Consider the following 17,882-nt stretch of genomic DNA (forward strand, 5'->3'; position numbering starts at 1 on the left):
AGATGATCTAGTTCCAACCCCCCTGCCATATATAATGTATGAACCCCCAGAAGTTGTATTCTTAAATCTGTGTAGCGGTATCCTAGGTAGGCAAATTAGAAAACATGCTTAACTTGTCATTAGAAAATACTCTAGAAAGTTTTTCTGGTGTGGTGTACTGGTGTAAAAGACTTGACAGTTTTCTGCATCTTTTCTATGTTAGAATTAGGTATTCGAAAGAAACAGATTTTGGTTGCTGTGTTTTGTTTTATTTGCTTTTTTTTTTTTTTCCCTCATTTGATTCCCTGACCTTTAATTCAAGCCCAATGCAGATAAGTACTGTATCTGTGAAGCCCAGCTTTTGTGAAAATACCATAATTGTGGCTGACAGCATAAAACTCTTGAGATAAATGCACTGAGAGCTCCTATTTGCAAGTTTGGTAATGTGTAATTTTAAGGTTCAAGCTCATATTTTTGCCTAGGAGAAAGAGAGAGGAAACAGAATTGATTTGGAAGATGGACAACAGAAGGTCCAAGTTTGGGTTGTTTTTTTTTAATTAAAAACAAACATGGCTGTGCTAGAGAAGAATTATTTGGGCAAAAAGCTGGTGAGATGAACAGGCAGGTTCAACATGTGGTTGTCACCACTTCATACTGCACATGACTTTTAGTCAGTGGGTTTGATACAGTCCTTTCCTTAGCGAAGTATGGGGTTGGAGGTGGTGTGTGCTGCAGATGATCTGAAGAGGATTTGGTGTTTCTGCGTGTGTTGGAAATGTGGTTATTGGGGGGGAGGAGGAGGAGGAGGAGGAGGATGGTCACGGTCTCTTCTGCTCATCACCTGCATGGGACAATCTTGCAATAGTGACTTAGGAATGTGGGCTGCTTTAGAAATTGTCTTGTAGTGAGCAAAAGCAAAGGTTATATTGATAAAGAGATTATCTCAGTGCTGTCCCCATGTCTTGGCCTTCGCTGATGTTTTTTGTGAACCAGGCAAGCTCAGGGGAACATCACCAGGCATCCCGTACAGCATCCCACAGCATCTGGGCGCATCTCTTGGCTCTGCTTGCGGCAATGCCGTGTCCTCCCCAAACCACCTCAGTTCCCCCACTCAAATCCCCTCTTCCATCCCTCGTCCCACACTCCTTGCTGGAGCTCTGCAAGTTGCAGATACGTTGCTCCAGGTGCCATTATCCCTCTCCCAAGTCACCATCATCTCTTGAGCCCTTTTTCCCCTCTTCTCTGAGCTGACTTTTTCCAGTTAGATGATGTTTTCTGCTGGTTTTGGTTCCTGCTTAAATATATTGGCTAAACATATGTGGGTATGGGCAGTCCTGTCCCCCTAACCCAGCTGGAGCCCTGTGCCTCAGGGTCGGGTTTGTCCTGGGAATTCCGAGCCTGACTTTCCTCTGGGACCTGCTCCTAAGATGCAATCCAATACATGTATGGGGTTTTTTATTTTCAAATTAAATACATGTACTAATATTATGTATGTTATGCGGCTGCCCGAAAAACACCAGAAATTAAAAAAGGATGAGATGAAGGTGAAATAAACACCAATTTTTATTTATTAATGGCACAAAAAGTACTTTCTTCCTGCACCCCAATGCACACCCTACTTTGGAGAGCGCTAGGTGTGCTCTAGGGTGATCTGGGATGCTTCTGTACCGGTCTTTTAGGGCTAAGCCCTGTGTCGTAGTCCAGTACTACAGTCATGGGGAAATTCTTGCACATTCCCTATACCTTTGAGCTAAATTAGGCAATGATATAATGAAATCTTTTGTTATTTCAGCAAAAAAGCGCTAGCAATACTTGTGAGCAACAGCTTTTCTTTAAAAACAAAAGACCTCAATGAATGTTGGTGGATTTTCATAGAACAGTGTTGCGCAATGTGAGCTCGCTTCTTCTTAAGCAAGAAGATGAGCAAGAAATCTCTAAAAGCCTCTAAAATACTTCATCTGAAAAAATGTCATATTGAGGCAGAACTGGGTCCATCCTGACCACTCAACAGCTCTTCCACTCATTACATGCAAAATTCCTGCCTGGACAGTCGATTTGGCATGGTAATAAGATTTTATAGGAGTGGCATAAGACAACTCACTCTCTCTATATATATATATGTAATAGGGAGTACTGTGAGCCCACTGTAAGTGTGAATGAATGCGAGAGGAATCGGGAGCAAGTGTATTTATTGACATAAGTTTGGAGTGGGGACTGGAAGGGGAGGAAGACGTTTAGCGTGGAGGACCAATCTGGTGTTGGCCATGGCCACTCTGGAGGTCCCCTTCACATCTACTAAGCCTGATACCTCTTGCAAAGACTGCATTGATACATATGTATTTCTTTTCCAGTTTAATTTAGATAGCAAGAAATTAATCTACCAGCAGATCATGTAGCATCTTTAGGCTCGCGCTTCCGCTGGCTCTTAATAGCAGGTTGGGAAGAAGGATGCTCCTGTGAAGGGAGGGAACAGGATCGTGGCAAGGTGTGTTTTGCCAGCTGAATCACTCAAACCCAATTTTCCCCATTTTGAGAGCAAAATACAATTTATGACTGAAACCTGCTGTTGCCACTGAAGCGTAGGGAGCTGATCTGAACTCAGAGATGGATGCTGGCATAGCTCATACGGCCACATGCATGAAACCCTGGGCTGAACCTGCTGTTGCAAAATACTTTCTCTAATGATGGACAATCCAAATTACAATAAATTAAAATCTCAGACTGTGTACATAAAGCAGATGGGAGGTTGTCAGTAGGTGAAGGATCAGCCTCAAAATAAAGCTAAATTCATTTGCTGTTCGCTGAGGAGCCTCTGAAATGGTCACCTCGAAGAAGACCATCTCAAGGAGCACATTTGCTTCAAAGCTGTCTGCCAATGCTCCATAAGTGGTTTGCAACTTGAAACTGGGTGGCAGAAGAAATGCAGGAGAAGGCTGTTTATCAGAACCCCTGCAATGCCAGACAGCATCATTAAAATAGAGTGGCTTATAAACCTGTTTATAGATTGTGTATTTATAGAGCATGTGGATATGTGTTTATATATACTGTGTCTGTGGGTGCATTATTACAAAAAATATATATTTTTTCTCTATACGTTTATATATATATGGCTGCATGTATAAATTCCTTTTCTGCTTAAATTGACAACAAACATAAAAATCCTTGGTCATAAATGAAAGCGTTGGCATCATCAGCCTCGGCATCCTCCTCTGGAGGGGTGTCGGGAACTCAAGGCATCTGCAATGTCTGCAGCACATAAGCACTAGCACCGAACCAGACATTGCTCCCGTTCATTTGGGAACTCTCTAATAATAAGGTTTTCCCATCTCAGGGATTTATCGTATCAAGCTCATTTTAATTATCAAATTACGCTGGGATGATTCTGCTGGGGCTGGCTCAAGATGCCTGCCTACATTTGCTGAGCAAGCAATTAATCCTCCATGGGATGGATTAATTCCTGGATGGATGGATCCTGGGTGGATCTCTCCTGAATGGAGAGATTTCCCCATGCCTTGCTGCTGTTTCCAGCCTTGGAAAATCTTTCCCAAGCTCCCCGAGATAGATTTTAGGATTCGTACTTATATGGACGTATCCAGAAAGGAGCTTTAGCTCCTTAATTTGTTGTGTAACAATGACCTATTTCAATGTCATTTTTCAAATATTAAATATTATGTTCTTTCCTGGAAGGTTTTCAATATAATTTGCAAAATATGGCTTTGTTTCTAAGTTTTGAACTGAGCTTTTTGAGATGTTATTTATATCTTCCTGTCCATCAGCATCAGTTTTAGGGCCAGTTCTGTTTAATATCTTTATCAATGAACTGGACAAGGGGATCAAGTGCACCCTCAGTCACTTTGCAAATAACACCAAGCTGGGTGAGAGTGTTGATCTGCTGGAGGGTAGGAAGGCTCTACAGAGGGATCTGAACAGGCTGGATCGATGGGCTGAGACCACCAGCATGAGGTTCAACAGGGCCAAGTGCCGGGTCCTGCACTTGGGTCACAACGACCCCATGCAACACTACAGGCTTGGGGACGAGTGGCTGGAAAGCTGCCCAACAGAAAAAGACCTGGACGTGCTGATTGACAGCCGGCTGAACATGAGCCACCAGTGTGCCCAGGTGGCCAAGGAGGCCAACAGCATCCTGGTCTGTATCAGAAATAGCGTGGCCAGCAGGACTAGGGAAGTGATCATCCCTTTGTACTCTGCACTGATGAGGCCACACCTCAAATACTGTGTTCAGTTTTGGGCCCCTCACTACAAGAAGGACATTGAGGTGCTGGAGCATGTCCAGAGAAGAGCGACAAAGCTGGTGTAGGGCCCGAAGCACAAGTCTGATGAGGAGCGGCTGAGGGAGCTGGGGTTGTTCAGTCTGGAGAAAAGGAGACTGAGGGGTGACCTTACCGCCCTCTACAACTACCTGAAAGGAGGGTGTAGCAAGGTGGGGGTTGGTCTCTTCTCCCCGGTAACTAGCGACAGGACAAGAGGAAGCAGTCTCAAGTTGCACCAGGGGAGGTTCAGGTTGGATATTAGGAAGAACTTCTTCACTGTCAGAGTCGTTAGGCATTGGAACAGACTCCCCAGGGAGGTGGTGGATTCACCATCCCTGGAGGTGTTCAAAAAACGCTTAGATGTGGTGCTTCGAGACCACATTTCCTTTGCACATGGTTTCATGTAAATAATTAATCATTTTGGTTTACATTTTCTTCTTAATATGCTTTAGTTTCCTAGTTGGACTTGATAAAAGCTGAAAAAACAATGCATGCTACATTTTACCCCTCTTTTTACCATCAACCTTGCCCCATCCCCAGGAAAGAAGCAAGAGCATCATCCCTGTCGTTGGGTTTTAAATGTTATTTTTGGGGACTGCTTCTCAATTTTCACTGCAGCTAGTGACAATATCCCTACAGTATAAAGCATCTGCCTCCTGGGTATTGAAATGCTGAGATATTTTCGTGGCTCTTGGTTTACAGGCTGTGTGGACAGATGCCCAACACCCTCCAGACCTCTTTAAGTCATGGCAAATTTTTGCCTTTGATATCCCATGATAGAGCAACAAATTTCATTTATCATGGAAAAACCCGTGCCTTTATATTCAGGCCTCATTTTTCACTACCTTTTGATTTGAATTTACTAATCCCTCAGTTTTGTGCTTTAAGACAGATGGGAAACTTACTATGGTTTTTTATTTTGTATTTTTATCACATCTCCTGTTTCATTTGTTCTCTGGGTTTCCATGCTCCTCTTAAGTTTTTCATCCTCCTGCTCATTCCCTCCAACCACTTCTTAATTTTACCGTATGATGTTGAGGAGCAATAGCCCCCAGTGAGCATGATACTCTAGGTAAGTGTGAGCTTAAAAATCATATTTAATGCTTTCTCCTCTAAGTATGCTTTTTAGCATTTGGTTTTACTTAATGTTGACCATGGCTGGATATGGAGTAATTCATAATAGAACATGTGTGGATGTGTAGAGATGTTTTCCAGCACCTCCAAGGTGCTGTTGCGCTCATTGGGTATTTTCTCCCACTCAAGATATATAAACCTTTAATTCTGCTGTGGATTAGAGCATGTTTCTGTTTGGTTTAGTATCAAAATTAAGTCCTGATAACAGAACTGATCCAACGCTTCTGTAAAGATAACAGGACTTGTTTCTCTACATGTTCAACTATAAAATTATGAATGTTTTCTGTTCCTAGCAGTCGGGTTTCCATAAAGCCTTGTGTCCCAGTTGGGAAGGTTTTCCTGATGCTCAGCACATGTATTTTAATCTTAAATTCGTTATTCTGTGTGGCATAAGCACTGTTTGTACTCTGGGGTTGGTTGTAGGCAGGCAGGGTTCGCTTTAATGGTGGTTAGGTATCCCTTTACTAGAGTTCCTTTGATTTTCATATATAAAAATGTTGGATATTCTGCCACATTCTGTTTATTTGGTACCCCAAATTTTACTTGCTGGTATGCCTCAGATAATGCTGTGTGATATTCAGTAAAGATTTATGCTCATATCCTGAGTATATGCATTTCAAAGTCTGGATCTGCATTTTATCTTTTTTTTTTTAATGTTTGACCATCACAGTTGTGTTTTATTCAGATCAGTCTGAGCATTTTAAGCTCTAAAAAGCAACCCTTTCAAACATTCACCTTTTTTTTAGAGTCCAGCAGCTACAGCAACACAACCCTGCTCTGATTTGGTTGATGGCATTTGAGAATTGATTGTGCTTGCGTTAGCAGAATGAGTCCCTTCGTTGACGCGCAGTGCCAACATTGACGTACTGCCAACGTCATGATGGTTGGGGCAGCAGAATTGTTTCTAAATGCACAACTGGGAAGTGTTAATCTACTCATGGTGGCTATACAGGTCACCTGGAGAGCAATCAGTAACATCTCACTCAATAGTTAAATAAAAATATGGAGCTGCTGAACTTTAAAAAGCTTGAATGTCTTTTTTTTGTTCTTTGCTCAATTCCTTTTGCTGAGTTTGGGACCTCAATGGTCAGCACTCTCCTCTGCAATGAACTTGTATCGCTCCACCTTCCAGCAGACCAGGTTTCAACTATCCAGGGATGGGAGAAGTAAATCTGTACATTTTTTCTGGGAGTAAGGATGCCAAAAATAGGACTCTGTGGACTTTACTGCACTATAAACTTTTGCAGATAGTGGTAATGTTGGTTTGGTTCTTAATGTAAAGGAAATGTCTTCTAAGAATAGGACATTTGAATTTTCCCCTAAACATAACTTATTTTTAAGTCAAGATATAAATTTAAGCTGATTTTTTAATTGACCTCCAGTTTGAGGTGGTTTTTTGTTTGAATTTGTTTTGAATTGTTTTGTATTTTCTTCATCTTGATTGTATGTTTGTTCAATGAAAACCTCACGTTGTTTGACTCTAATTCCTTGATATTCAAGTGCTCTGCGAGGACCCTGCATCCATCAAAGGATGGCAAAGACTTTATTGTTGTACTCGGAAGTGAAGGAGTATTTTGGAGGTAGCTTTTAAGGATATCTCCTGTATTCTGCAGGCAGATGGTATTAGAAGATGAATATAGAAATCATATACAAATCATATAGAAGTTTAATAACTGAAACTTAATTGAGTAAGTTTAACACAGACATAGGGACAGCAATGATTTTACCCTAAAGCTTCTGCCTTTATGTGGACGATTGGCATGGTGTTTTGCAGACCAGCAAACACCCAAGGAATTATGTCGTCAATCACCACAAAGCCATAGTTATTTCTCCTAGGCTGTGATTCTGAAGGCAACCAAACCAGTAACTGGAGTAATGCTAGGAAAAAAGAAATACGGGGAATTTTTTTCCATTTAAGCTTTGGAACAATTGCTCTGCAATAGTTCCTGCTGCTGCGCACACACCTGTCTTGAAATGAGAGCATATATCTGAGTTATTGTGGAAAAGGCAATTAGTTGAGGACTTTAATCCCTCTTCATATTTGGCCAACACACCAAGAGGTAGCACTGGGGATGGAAGGGAGGGAGCAACGGACGGACAGATGTGGGGAACAACCCCGCAGCCTGGGAGTGAGTGTTTCTGACCTGGCCCAGAGGAAAAAGAAGAGCAGAGGGAAAATTAGCCAAAATCCTGCAGGTGAAGAAACCAAGGCCAGGAGGTACATGATGACCGGCCTCAGGTCATGCACCATCTGTGGCAGAGCTGAAGTAGAGATCTTGAACTCTGGTCTTTTTTGGTCATTTACTGGAGGGTATTTAAAAAAACCTAACAGCTGGCATTGCTAATTAGTCATTTTGCACCAGTCACGTCCCACGCAGAGCTATGGATGTCTAGAGGGCTTCTAGTGCAGAGTGATGGTGTGTGCCCAGTTTAGATGTATGCAAACTTAGAACTCTAGAAAATTGGGATTTTGGGGCAAAAAAAATAATATGTAAAGCCTGCATACAAGTAGTTAAAAAAAGAATCATGGTAATAAATAGGAGAGCGAAGTAACATGCACCAGCCACCCATCACCCTAAAATAAGACTGCTCTTTTATCATCATGGCAAGGTTTATTGCTCTCTGGGTGCTCAGGACCAGTCCTGAGTGGGCAAAGCTGGGACTTAATGGACCCTGCATCTGATTAAGTGGCTGTCAGAAGCAGGCAGTTGATAAATGATGCTGACTCCCATTACCCCTGCACGCATCATCGTCTCTCTCTTTTAAATCACTCAGGACAAGCTCACTCTTGCTCAAGAAATATGCAGTTTTCTACAGTTGGCTGGATTACTATATAGAAGCTTTTTTTCCTGGCTTCCACTGAAAATGCAACAAGTCTTAGTCAAAAATATGATTTTTAAATGCTTATAGTTTAGCAGGGGCTTGTGAATGTTATTCTGCATGCTTGCTGTGTCCTAGTTGCTCTGCAGGAACCTAAGAAAAAACAACAACAAAAAAATAAAATTCATAATGTGGAGTTGTTCCTTATTTTCAGGTTTTGGTTTTTTTTATCAATAGGATGTGTTATGTTTTGAACCCGAAAGGCTTTAGGGCTCTTAAAAACTCCTTCTATGCCTGCACACATATGCATAGAGTATGTATCTTTGGCGGAAAGGTATATAATGTCTCAAATACTGAGACATTATAGGACCTTGTAGTCTTTTAGCAAAAATTTCCTTGTGAGTTGTCTCAAAGAACTTCAGGATCTATAATTCTAAAAAAAGTTCACCTTAATTTTGGGTGAGGAGAGTTGGAAAAACATACTTTTTTTGAAGTTTCTTGCTCTTATTAAAAATAAAAACAGAAGCAGCAATAAAAATGAATTGGATTGTTATAAAGGTGCATCATATTAGTGCAGGTTTGAGGACTTTTCCTTTTTTTCGTCAATTCTGCCATCAAAATGTCTTACGATAGAAAAGCTTGGATCCAAGCAAATGCAGCTTGGATCAGCAGGACTTTTTCCAACACATGGAGTAAGGTGCACTTCCAATATTGCTGTTTCGAGAGTGAGTCACAAGTCTTAAGAGCATATGATAAAAATTATGATTTTTAAACTCTACTTTCTTCCAGATACCCTAAAATAATCTGTGCAAAAGACTTCGCAAAGTAATCCAATTGAAAATCTATCTTGGAGGAGATAGCATTTCTAAAAGAGCATGGGTTGGAGTTATTTTGGTGGAAAATAAGTCACTTTTTTTTTCCTCAGCATGAATTTGGGGATGGTCCTCACTTTTACTCTAAAGGGTTGTGGTTCTGCTGGTCTTGGAGCAGTGATTTCTGCTAGCTGAAGGTCTCTTCGTTAGCCCTTATGGCACCAGCCATTAATATTGTGAGATATGGAAGAGTAGAGCCCAGTGAAGCAGGAAAGGGAGTTCTATTGCTTTTTCTGTGTAATTAAATGAATATTTTCTACCACCATTTTCTTGTAGCAGCTAAATACTAAATATTAGTTGATGTAAATACATCGTATAACACTTTAGCAGCAAGCTAGGAAAAAAGGAAAGTGAGAAGCAATGATGCATAGCACGCTGTGCATCCTCAGTAGGCACGGTCTGCAGTAGAGCTAACCTGTGTCTAAGCAAAAGTCTAGTGCTCCTGAAATTATAAAATGCTGTGTGGTTCCCTGTGATTTAGGTTGTTCAAGTGGTTATTTATAATTTTCTTTTGCATCAAAAAAAATATTGGTGGCATATTAGCAGAAGAGATGTTCATTTTGGTAAATAGTTTAGCAGTTCCCATGAAACCCTTTGAATTTCACTTTTTTTTTTTGCTTGCACCCAATATTGTCATAATATCTGTGGGGTTTTTTTAGGAGGAATATAGAGCAGAAGGAATTAGCTGGCACAACATCGACTACATAGACAATTCTGGCTGCATCAACCTGATCAGTAAGAAGCCGACAGGCCTGCTCCATCTGCTGGATGAGGAAAGCAAGTGAGTAGGAAACTGTTAGTTTTGCTAATATTTGTTTTTTCACTTAAAGAGTGTTTGTCCTGAAGTCTTACCTCTTGTAATTCCTCCCAGAAAGATGCTAATAGCTCGCTGGACTGATTTATCTTATGTCTCTACTTTTATTTCTGAGGTGGTAAGGCAAAGAGTGAACAATCAGCAAGCTGATCAAAAAGCTCTAACAAATAATGATTAAAATTCTTTTTCAATAATTTCTTCTGTTAAAGGGAAGGGCAAAGGTTTCTTTTGCTTCTCTCTTCGTTTCTCTCCCTGTCTCTTGTGGTGTAACGACGTGAAGATGCTTAAAGTTGAGCTGAGTGAAGGGAGAATCCAAGCGCATGAGTTAAAGCAGGTTGTGTGGGTGCTGTTATTGAGATATAAGGTAGATTTATCAATTTACTTTTTAAAATTAAGCCAGAGCGAACTGACGGGACTTGTATGTAGGGGCTGTGCTTCCGTAGGATTTCATGAGCATCAGGGATGCAGCTCAGGTTTGCATCCTTGGTTATATCCATCCAGCTTGTCTTGGTAGAAGTTATCAGATGAGGTTGTGGCTTCTGGGTCTGCCTTTAGGTGGAAACTTCTGATCGTAAGGGATCTCCCATTGGATGCACGTGCCAGTTTTCTCTGTGTGAAGAGCAGGGAAAAGCCAGGCAGTTTTGCTGGTGTGTCCTCAGATCTGCATGGCTCTGGTTGAGGGCACGAGCTTTCCTCCCACCATTTGCTTCCAGGTTTCTCCTCCGTTTCTTGTCTCATTGACCAGACACACAGCAGCGATGCTTTCCCAGTGATACTGTACCAGGCTAAACCAGCTTAAATTAGGTAAAGTTCTGAAATACACCCCAAATTGCAGATTTACATGAAGTTTGAGGATGGAGGATTGGCTTGCTCTTACCAAAAGGCTCTGCTCAAGCTCTCTGTCCTTTTTCTTCCGCTCTCCTATGCCAGGATCAGTCAAGTAACTCCTGAAATTGAAGTGAGATTTGTAGGCAAAACAGCTCAATATTTCCTAAATGTGTGAATACCCCATAGATGTAGGAGCCGTCTAAGCCTCAAAACCAACAACAGGAACTTGAGGTTTCAGATAAATGCAACTACCCTGAATAATTTCCATGCAATGGGCGTACAATGCAGTATACTACAACAAAAATAAACCTATTTGTGCTTTTGTAACTGATTTCAGACAATTACTAAATCAGTTAAGAGCTGTCCAGACACCAGATATGCCTTATATTTGTATATAACCATATGACAGCAAACAAAATAGTGCTTGCTTAGTATCTGCAGGCACCGAAGTGGAAGCTCAGAATATCCCGATTTTCCCATTTGTGGTCAAGAAAGAAGTGTAAAAGCTTTTTTGTTGGATTTATGGCTATCTTCTTTTTTATTCTTTCCACTCAGTTTTCCTCAGGCCACAAACCAGACACTGCTGGACAAGTTTAAGCGTCAACACGAAGGGAACTCCTACATTGAATTTCCAGCGGTCATGGAGCCGGCTTTCATCATCAAACACTATGCAGGCAAAGTGAAGTATGGAGTGAAGGTCTGTCACCCAGCTGTTCTCCAGCAGTTGTTTTCATTTAAATCATCTAACTGTCATGGGGAAGGACAGCTCCAAAGCCTCCACAGAGATGTTTTGGAGAGGACTTGGCTAGAGAAGAGACACGAGAGTCAGGAGAGAAGTGTTTGGTGAAAAGCTTGGCTGAAATGAGAAGGTGGTGGGGATTGCATCTTCCTGTTCTCCACATTGCAAGCTCTGTGTGTTGGCATTTTGGGGAAGGATTTAGGGAAGCGTACTGAGGTTAACGCTACATCCCAGCGATGGGTTGAAATTGGGTATTTGGTAGCCTTTCTGGGCTTGGTTTGTGTAGAAAACCCAATATTTTTTTCATCCTTAGCCATTTTTTAATGCAGGTTACATGAGTATGGGTCTCAGCATCTCACTGCTGCAGGATTTAAAATCCCATTCAAATGATTTCAAAGTTGACCCTATTTATGTTCATGCCAACTATCAGCAGAAGCAATTCTGGTGGGCAGGTGAGCCTGTATGAGAGAAAACCTCAGGATTTACAACTACAGATCTGTAATTGTGATTCCGATGCAATAAATGCACATGAGAAACTTAAGCATCAGCTTTGAGATGCTTCAGAGAGCACTGCTTTGGGATAAAACAATTTATTTTCTGGACATAAAGAGGCACCTAATATGGGAGCACAAAAAAAAGATAGAAGCAGGATTCAGTAGTTGGGCTGTCCCAGGGATAGCATAGCAGATCTTACTTGGCGTATCTTGTAGACATTTTTTATTTTTCTCTTTTCTTGCCCTCCTTTTTCTCCTTCTCTAGGATTTCCGCGAGAAAAACACAGATCATATGCGCCCGGACATTGTAGCTCTCCTGCGAAGCAGCAAAAATGCCTTTATCTGCGGGATGATCGGGATCGACCCAGTGGCTGTCTTCCGCTGGGCAGTCCTGCGGGCCTTTTTCAGGGCGATGGTTGCTTTTAGAGAGGCTGGAAAACGATATGTGGAGAAGAAAACTGGTACGTGTGCCAATCTCCGAATTCTAGCGCCTGTTTTTCACCAGCAGCAGAGATCTAATATATTACTACAGTATTTTAAGTAGCCTGTCTGGCTTATTAGGACCTATTAATCTATTAAAAAACTGATTTAAGATAGTGTATAGGTTTTTGCTATCCAGAAGTGATGTTTAAAGATACATTTGCAGTAGGATTTTAACACACTGTAAGAAAATATTTTCATTTTACTGCTGCCTAAACTTTTCCTTTTTGTAGGATGCATGCATAGGAAATCCTGAATTATTTGAATAGAGACATAAAAATTATTCAGCAAATAAGGCAAATTATTTTTGCTAAGCGTTCTTGAATGCTAGTTACATCTGGAAAAAAAAAAGAAATAATTTTTCTCTGTAATTTTTCAAGCTGTTCACCCTTTAAGCTGCAAGAGAGCGTGTCTCTTGTGTAGCAAAATTCATTGCTTCGCAGTCATCCAGAACCACCTCATGCCGAACACGGGGGTGCTAAATTAAAGGAAAGTAATGGTGCATCATCATGCTGTGGCACGCAGTACCTGACTGTGCTTTTAGACCATTTCTCTGCATAAAGCAATTTTGGAAAGACGGGTACAAGCTATTACTATTAATTTCTAGGCACAAGAGGGCTTGAAATTCATGATTAAATTAGAGCCTCAGCAGGGAAAATGTCATCTGAATTAAAATTAAGCACGGATCCTCCCTGTGAATTTTTTTTTGGTCGGAGAGGTGTGCATCAAGGAGAACCAAGGAGCTTGGGTCAAGGATCATAGATATGGAAACCATACAAGCAGAAAGAATAATTTTCTTGTTCACTGTGAATAATAGCATCCCAAGAAGAGCAGGAGGCAAAAATCAGCTTTCAGCTCTTGAGGCTCTTCCTCTCAAACTGCTTGGATGTGGCATAAGAGAAAAGATATTTCTCATGAACCTGGGTCTGTCAGACACATCAAGGCAGCATCTACAGACAGCAGTGTTTCGAAACACCGAGATGTAGATGGCAAAGACATTTGGCATTGGGAGAAACATCACTCAAAAGAGTTGGCTTCGGAAATCTGTATTTGCGTTTTTCCAGCACCCTCTTTTTTATCTTGCATAAAGCCCAGGCTGAACTAAAATGAGCTGGTCAAGGAGATAAAAATATATATTCTGTCTTGGGAAGTGAGAGCTAATTTCAAGCCCTGCTTCGCTTTCTGTGTCTCTGGCAATTGGTCATGCCTGCTGTGCTCGTCTCCTCACTGGCTAGCTTTCTGCTTTTCAGTCATGACTTTGTGGCATTAACTTGCTTATATCTCTGTATATATATCAATATATAGGTATAGAATAGAGTCCGGAAGGTTTTCAGACAATTCTGGGAGACTCACTTCTTGCACCGCCTTCTCTTTCCATACCAAAACTGACCAGCACTTGGTAGTGACTGAGTTTCTAACCTTTTCTGGCACATAATGCTGCTGTTTTATCTATCTGGTGTCCTTTGACCTGCTTTCAAATGACTTTGTGTTTTGTAACCTCTGGGTTTTTTATCAAAAAAAAAAAAAAGGCAAAAAAAAAAAACTGGGTAAGATTTGTCTTTAACTTCCTGACAATCCTCAGATAATTTATACTCTGAATTTCTATGTGCATCTTCAGCCTGAATTGGGAGAAAATCATGAGAAAGTCACCGTTATACAGGTAGAACTAGTGAGTGGAGATTACCTAAATCTAATTCCCATATTGAGGCATGCCTTACCATCGGGAAAGCTTGCCCTACAAGCAATGGGAGAACCGGGACCAGTCACGTTCAGCTGCCTCTGAACTCTTTGGAGAGGTACCCATCATCTCCTAATGTGACTTCTGCCCAGGTAGTGGTAGCACTTAGCAAGGTGACATCCACAGCAATATTTTCATTGTGCTTTTGCTGGCAAGACCTCGTGCCCGCCTCCGTTCACTTGTCCTTCTCCCAGATCCCATCCGTCTTGCCAAAGCACCACAAAGCAGACAGCTGTAGAAGAGGCAGACCTGAGCAGAAGGCTTTGACCGGTGTCTGGACGGTGGGGTGGGCTGGTGTGGCATGGCACATCCACTACCAGATGTTGGTGATCCCTCCTGCTCCCCAAAATAATGCAGAAAAGCCCAAACTGATACTTTGTATCTATAGCAGAAGGCATTTGTGAATTATTAGAGAATTGCTAAAATTACCACGTCTCGATAGATAAAAGCAGACAACCAAAGACAGCATATGTTTTAAGCTTATTTTATTTTTTTACCAAACCTTGCTGGCTTTAATTAGCCTGATTTGAATGCCTCACCGCCCATGGAGGTGGAGCTTTTCATAAAATTATGTTAGACTAGCCAAGAATAACTTCACACACATATGTCCATCCAAGCATATATGCTTAATATTTTTATATAATTTTTTAAAAGGCGTGCTGCCCCATTCTTGGTTTCTGAGGTCCTGTCTGCTGCTGCTGCCGCCATCCATCAGGCAGGTGTAATTAATGAGTAGGAAAATATCTGAAGCATGCATGTTTTTTATTTAAGTCTCTTTGCACTCTTTATCTTAACCCCAAATGGATCTCCCTTGCTTTTACCTGTCTGAAGGCCTGTCCAAGTCATGCTTGCAATACCTCACAGGGATTTTAATGAAAAATCTCCAGCTTACGTATAACCAACTCTGCAAAATTTTGCTCTGCTTGCTTTTTGCACCATCCTTTTGATTATCTTCTCCATGCCAGCAGTGCCAACCAGTGCTACAGATGCTTCTATGAGGATAATCAGCATTTTTTCCTGCTGGCTTTGGGGACTCTCCTTTTTTGGCGCTCCTAATATGCTCATAGTGCAGCTTTTAGTGACTGTGCAATTGTCCTCGTTAACCTGGAGGTGAAGAGCAGCAAAGCAGTGCCATTGTGAATTTTGTTGGGTACCCTTCTCTTCTGCCCGAGAGAAACCTCTTATGGTGCTGCCAACCCTCCTTGGATGAAACACGCCAGGATCTGTCAAGCTGCAATTAGCTGAAGGGTGGACTTCTTCAATAATTTGATTTTTTTATTATTATTACTGAGTTTATCGGGGAGGATTGAGACGGTCCAAAAGAACTACACATTTGAACTAGATTTGTTAGTGAACTTTGATTAAAGGAACATTATCAAGCTTTTTAGGAAAGAAATTTGGCTGATTGACATTATTTTGGTATATCATCAATATGAATTTATTATGCAAAAAACTCTAATTCTTTGCTAGCGAAAACTTGACAGAAGAACTGGTGCTGTTCATGTAAACCAGGCTGTGGAGACTCCCGGCTTTCTTATCTTGGTTTTGCTGGACACGAACCTAAATCCTCGCCCTGATGAAGGGTTCGTGGTCCTGGCGCCGCGTGCTCCCTCAATAGGAAGCATCTCATCTGGCCAGCAAGGGTTGCTCCATGGCTTAGTGCCTGCTGCAGCTGACCTACATGATAACGTGGTCTCAAAAGCAATCCTGTTGACTTCTTCAGATTTATTCCTGAAGCTGACCACCAAAAAAATGAACCCCCCGAAAAAGAATAAAACAAACCCCACCTGTATTTGCCAAATAAAGGTGATAGCAACCCCAAAAAAAGGTCTTTGAGGTCCCACTGAGCAGTATGAAGTGGTGTTAATGCAAGGAAGATGCCCCTTGACAGTGTTCCTCTGTAAAGTTCAGATCAGTCCTTTCTGATGATTTAATGTGTTGGTATGAAATGTTTCCATATGTGCTGACACAAGGTAACTCCTCGGTGACCTCATCACGCCTCAATGGGAGCGGGATGTATCCCTTGACTTGGCCACTTAAATGATAACAGAGAAGTGCTGCCTGTTTGCACAGTGTCACCGGTGTAACCTCTCCTCCACCCTATGGTCAGAGCTGGGCCATCAAAAGTCCTCTTGGCCACAGAACAATGGCTTCTTCCAACTTCAACCTCAAACCCATCCTGCCTAACTCCAGACTGTGTCCTCTGCCCTTGAGGAGTACAGAACCCTTGCTTAATAGAAATAATTTCTATTTTTCCTTTTAATTGCCAATATCTGAGCGAAGTGTGGCTCTGGGATGCAAGATGAGAATTCAAAGTGGCCGTGTCCAGGAGCGTCTGTGCAGGGCATTGTGGATTAACACCTGGCAGAGGCACAAAAAGGATTTAAAAAGTAGTTAATAAAAGTAAAGATTTATCTAATCATCTATTTTTTGCCCAAATAATCACAGAGTGATTATAAAGTGATTATGCTGTGGCTAATAAGGATTATAAGTGGGGTTGGGATGCAGTCCAGCCCATTGCTCCTGTGCCGTGTCCAAAGGAAACCGAGGTTAAATTGTGTTGAGCACGAAAAATACACGACCCTTGAGCTCTCGTGTCCTTCGGGCTTGTTCTTTACCCTCTCCTGATTTCTGCTTATGTAATCTTTCTCTTCTCTCCATTTTTCTTTTTTTTGTTGTTTTTATTTTGCTTCCCAAGGGCATGATGATGCAGTGCCATGTGCCGTTTTGAAAAGTGTGGATAGTTTTAGCTTTCTCCATCACCCAGTTCATCAGAGGAGCTTAGAGATCCTGCAGAGATGCAAGGAGGAGAAGTACAGTAAGGCTCCACCACCCGCCCTTCCCTCTGATATGACACTCACATGGCAAGAAATGGAAACCAGGTGCATTCAGCATAGAAAGGGTAAAAAAAAAACAAAAAAACACCACCCAAGGAGCCTTCCAGGATCGAAACGGCTGCCTTATAGCAATTTTGAGCCTATTGGGCAATTATTAAGCGAAGTTCGAAAAGTAAAATTAAATGCAAACCCACTGCTCTTGAGGTATCACATCGTTCTGTTGGCAATTTCTCTGTCTACTCACTGATGTTAAGTCAGGATGCTGATGCTAGGGGTATTTTTCGTGTGTTTTATTGCTGTTATCACGTGTGAAAAGTTCAAAGCACCGCAGATCTGGGAGGAATATTCCTGCTATAAGGCACGTGGCTGATACAGCTGGAATTTGACTATTTCGATTTCATTGGACTTTGAAAATAATTTTAGCTTGTGAAAGTATTGCCTCTGAGGGCCCTTACTTAAAACTAGAGTATTTGGCAATGTTATTTTACAGAATGAGTTGGGTAAAGATGCACTTGGTCTCCATTTCTTCCTCCTCACTCCTCTGTCACATAATAAACTCATCCTGCATGACAACATGGACACTCTTGCCTGCACTACTATGTATTTTTTATATATATAAAATTATATATATTTGGTTCTCATATCTTTAGATGTATCATTTTTCTGTTGTTATTCTCTTGCTTCGTGTTGCACATTAAATACAGAAATAAAGTGCTGCTATATGCAGTCTTCAAGGGCAAGTCCTCAGCTTGAGTTGCTAACTTTTAACATCGTGCAACTTAGATGTAAATGCAAAACACCCAGGTTTTTTCTGCAGAGCTGAGCACCGTAAGTACAATAGTTACATGTTAAGTCTTCACAAATATGCTTTTCCTG

General features: G+C 41.4%; 1 protein-coding gene across 1 annotated transcript in view; it reads left to right on the forward strand.

Annotated features, from left to right (window-relative positions):
* Window positions 1–9,735: 9,735 nt before the first annotated feature.
* MYO9A (myosin IXA) overlaps window positions 9,736–17,882 on the forward strand; it is a gene marked incomplete at both ends in the record, with an annotated part of 44,492 nt that continues 36,345 nt past the window's right edge. Inside the window, 4 exons of the mRNA XM_009709034.1 lie at window positions 9,736–9,857; window positions 11,274–11,415; window positions 12,217–12,412; window positions 16,868–16,987. Coding sequence (XP_009707336.1) covers window positions 9,736–9,857; window positions 11,274–11,415; window positions 12,217–12,412; window positions 16,868–16,987 — 580 coding nt within the window. The remainder of the gene's footprint in view (window positions 9,858–11,273; window positions 11,416–12,216; window positions 12,413–16,867; window positions 16,988–17,882) is intronic.

The sequence above is a fragment of the Cariama cristata genome, unplaced genomic scaffold (genome assembly GCF_000690535.1).
Source record: "Cariama cristata isolate BGI_N322 unplaced genomic scaffold, ASM69053v1 scaffold18731, whole genome shotgun sequence".
Taxonomy (NCBI): Eukaryota; Metazoa; Chordata; class Aves; order Cariamiformes; family Cariamidae; genus Cariama; species Cariama cristata.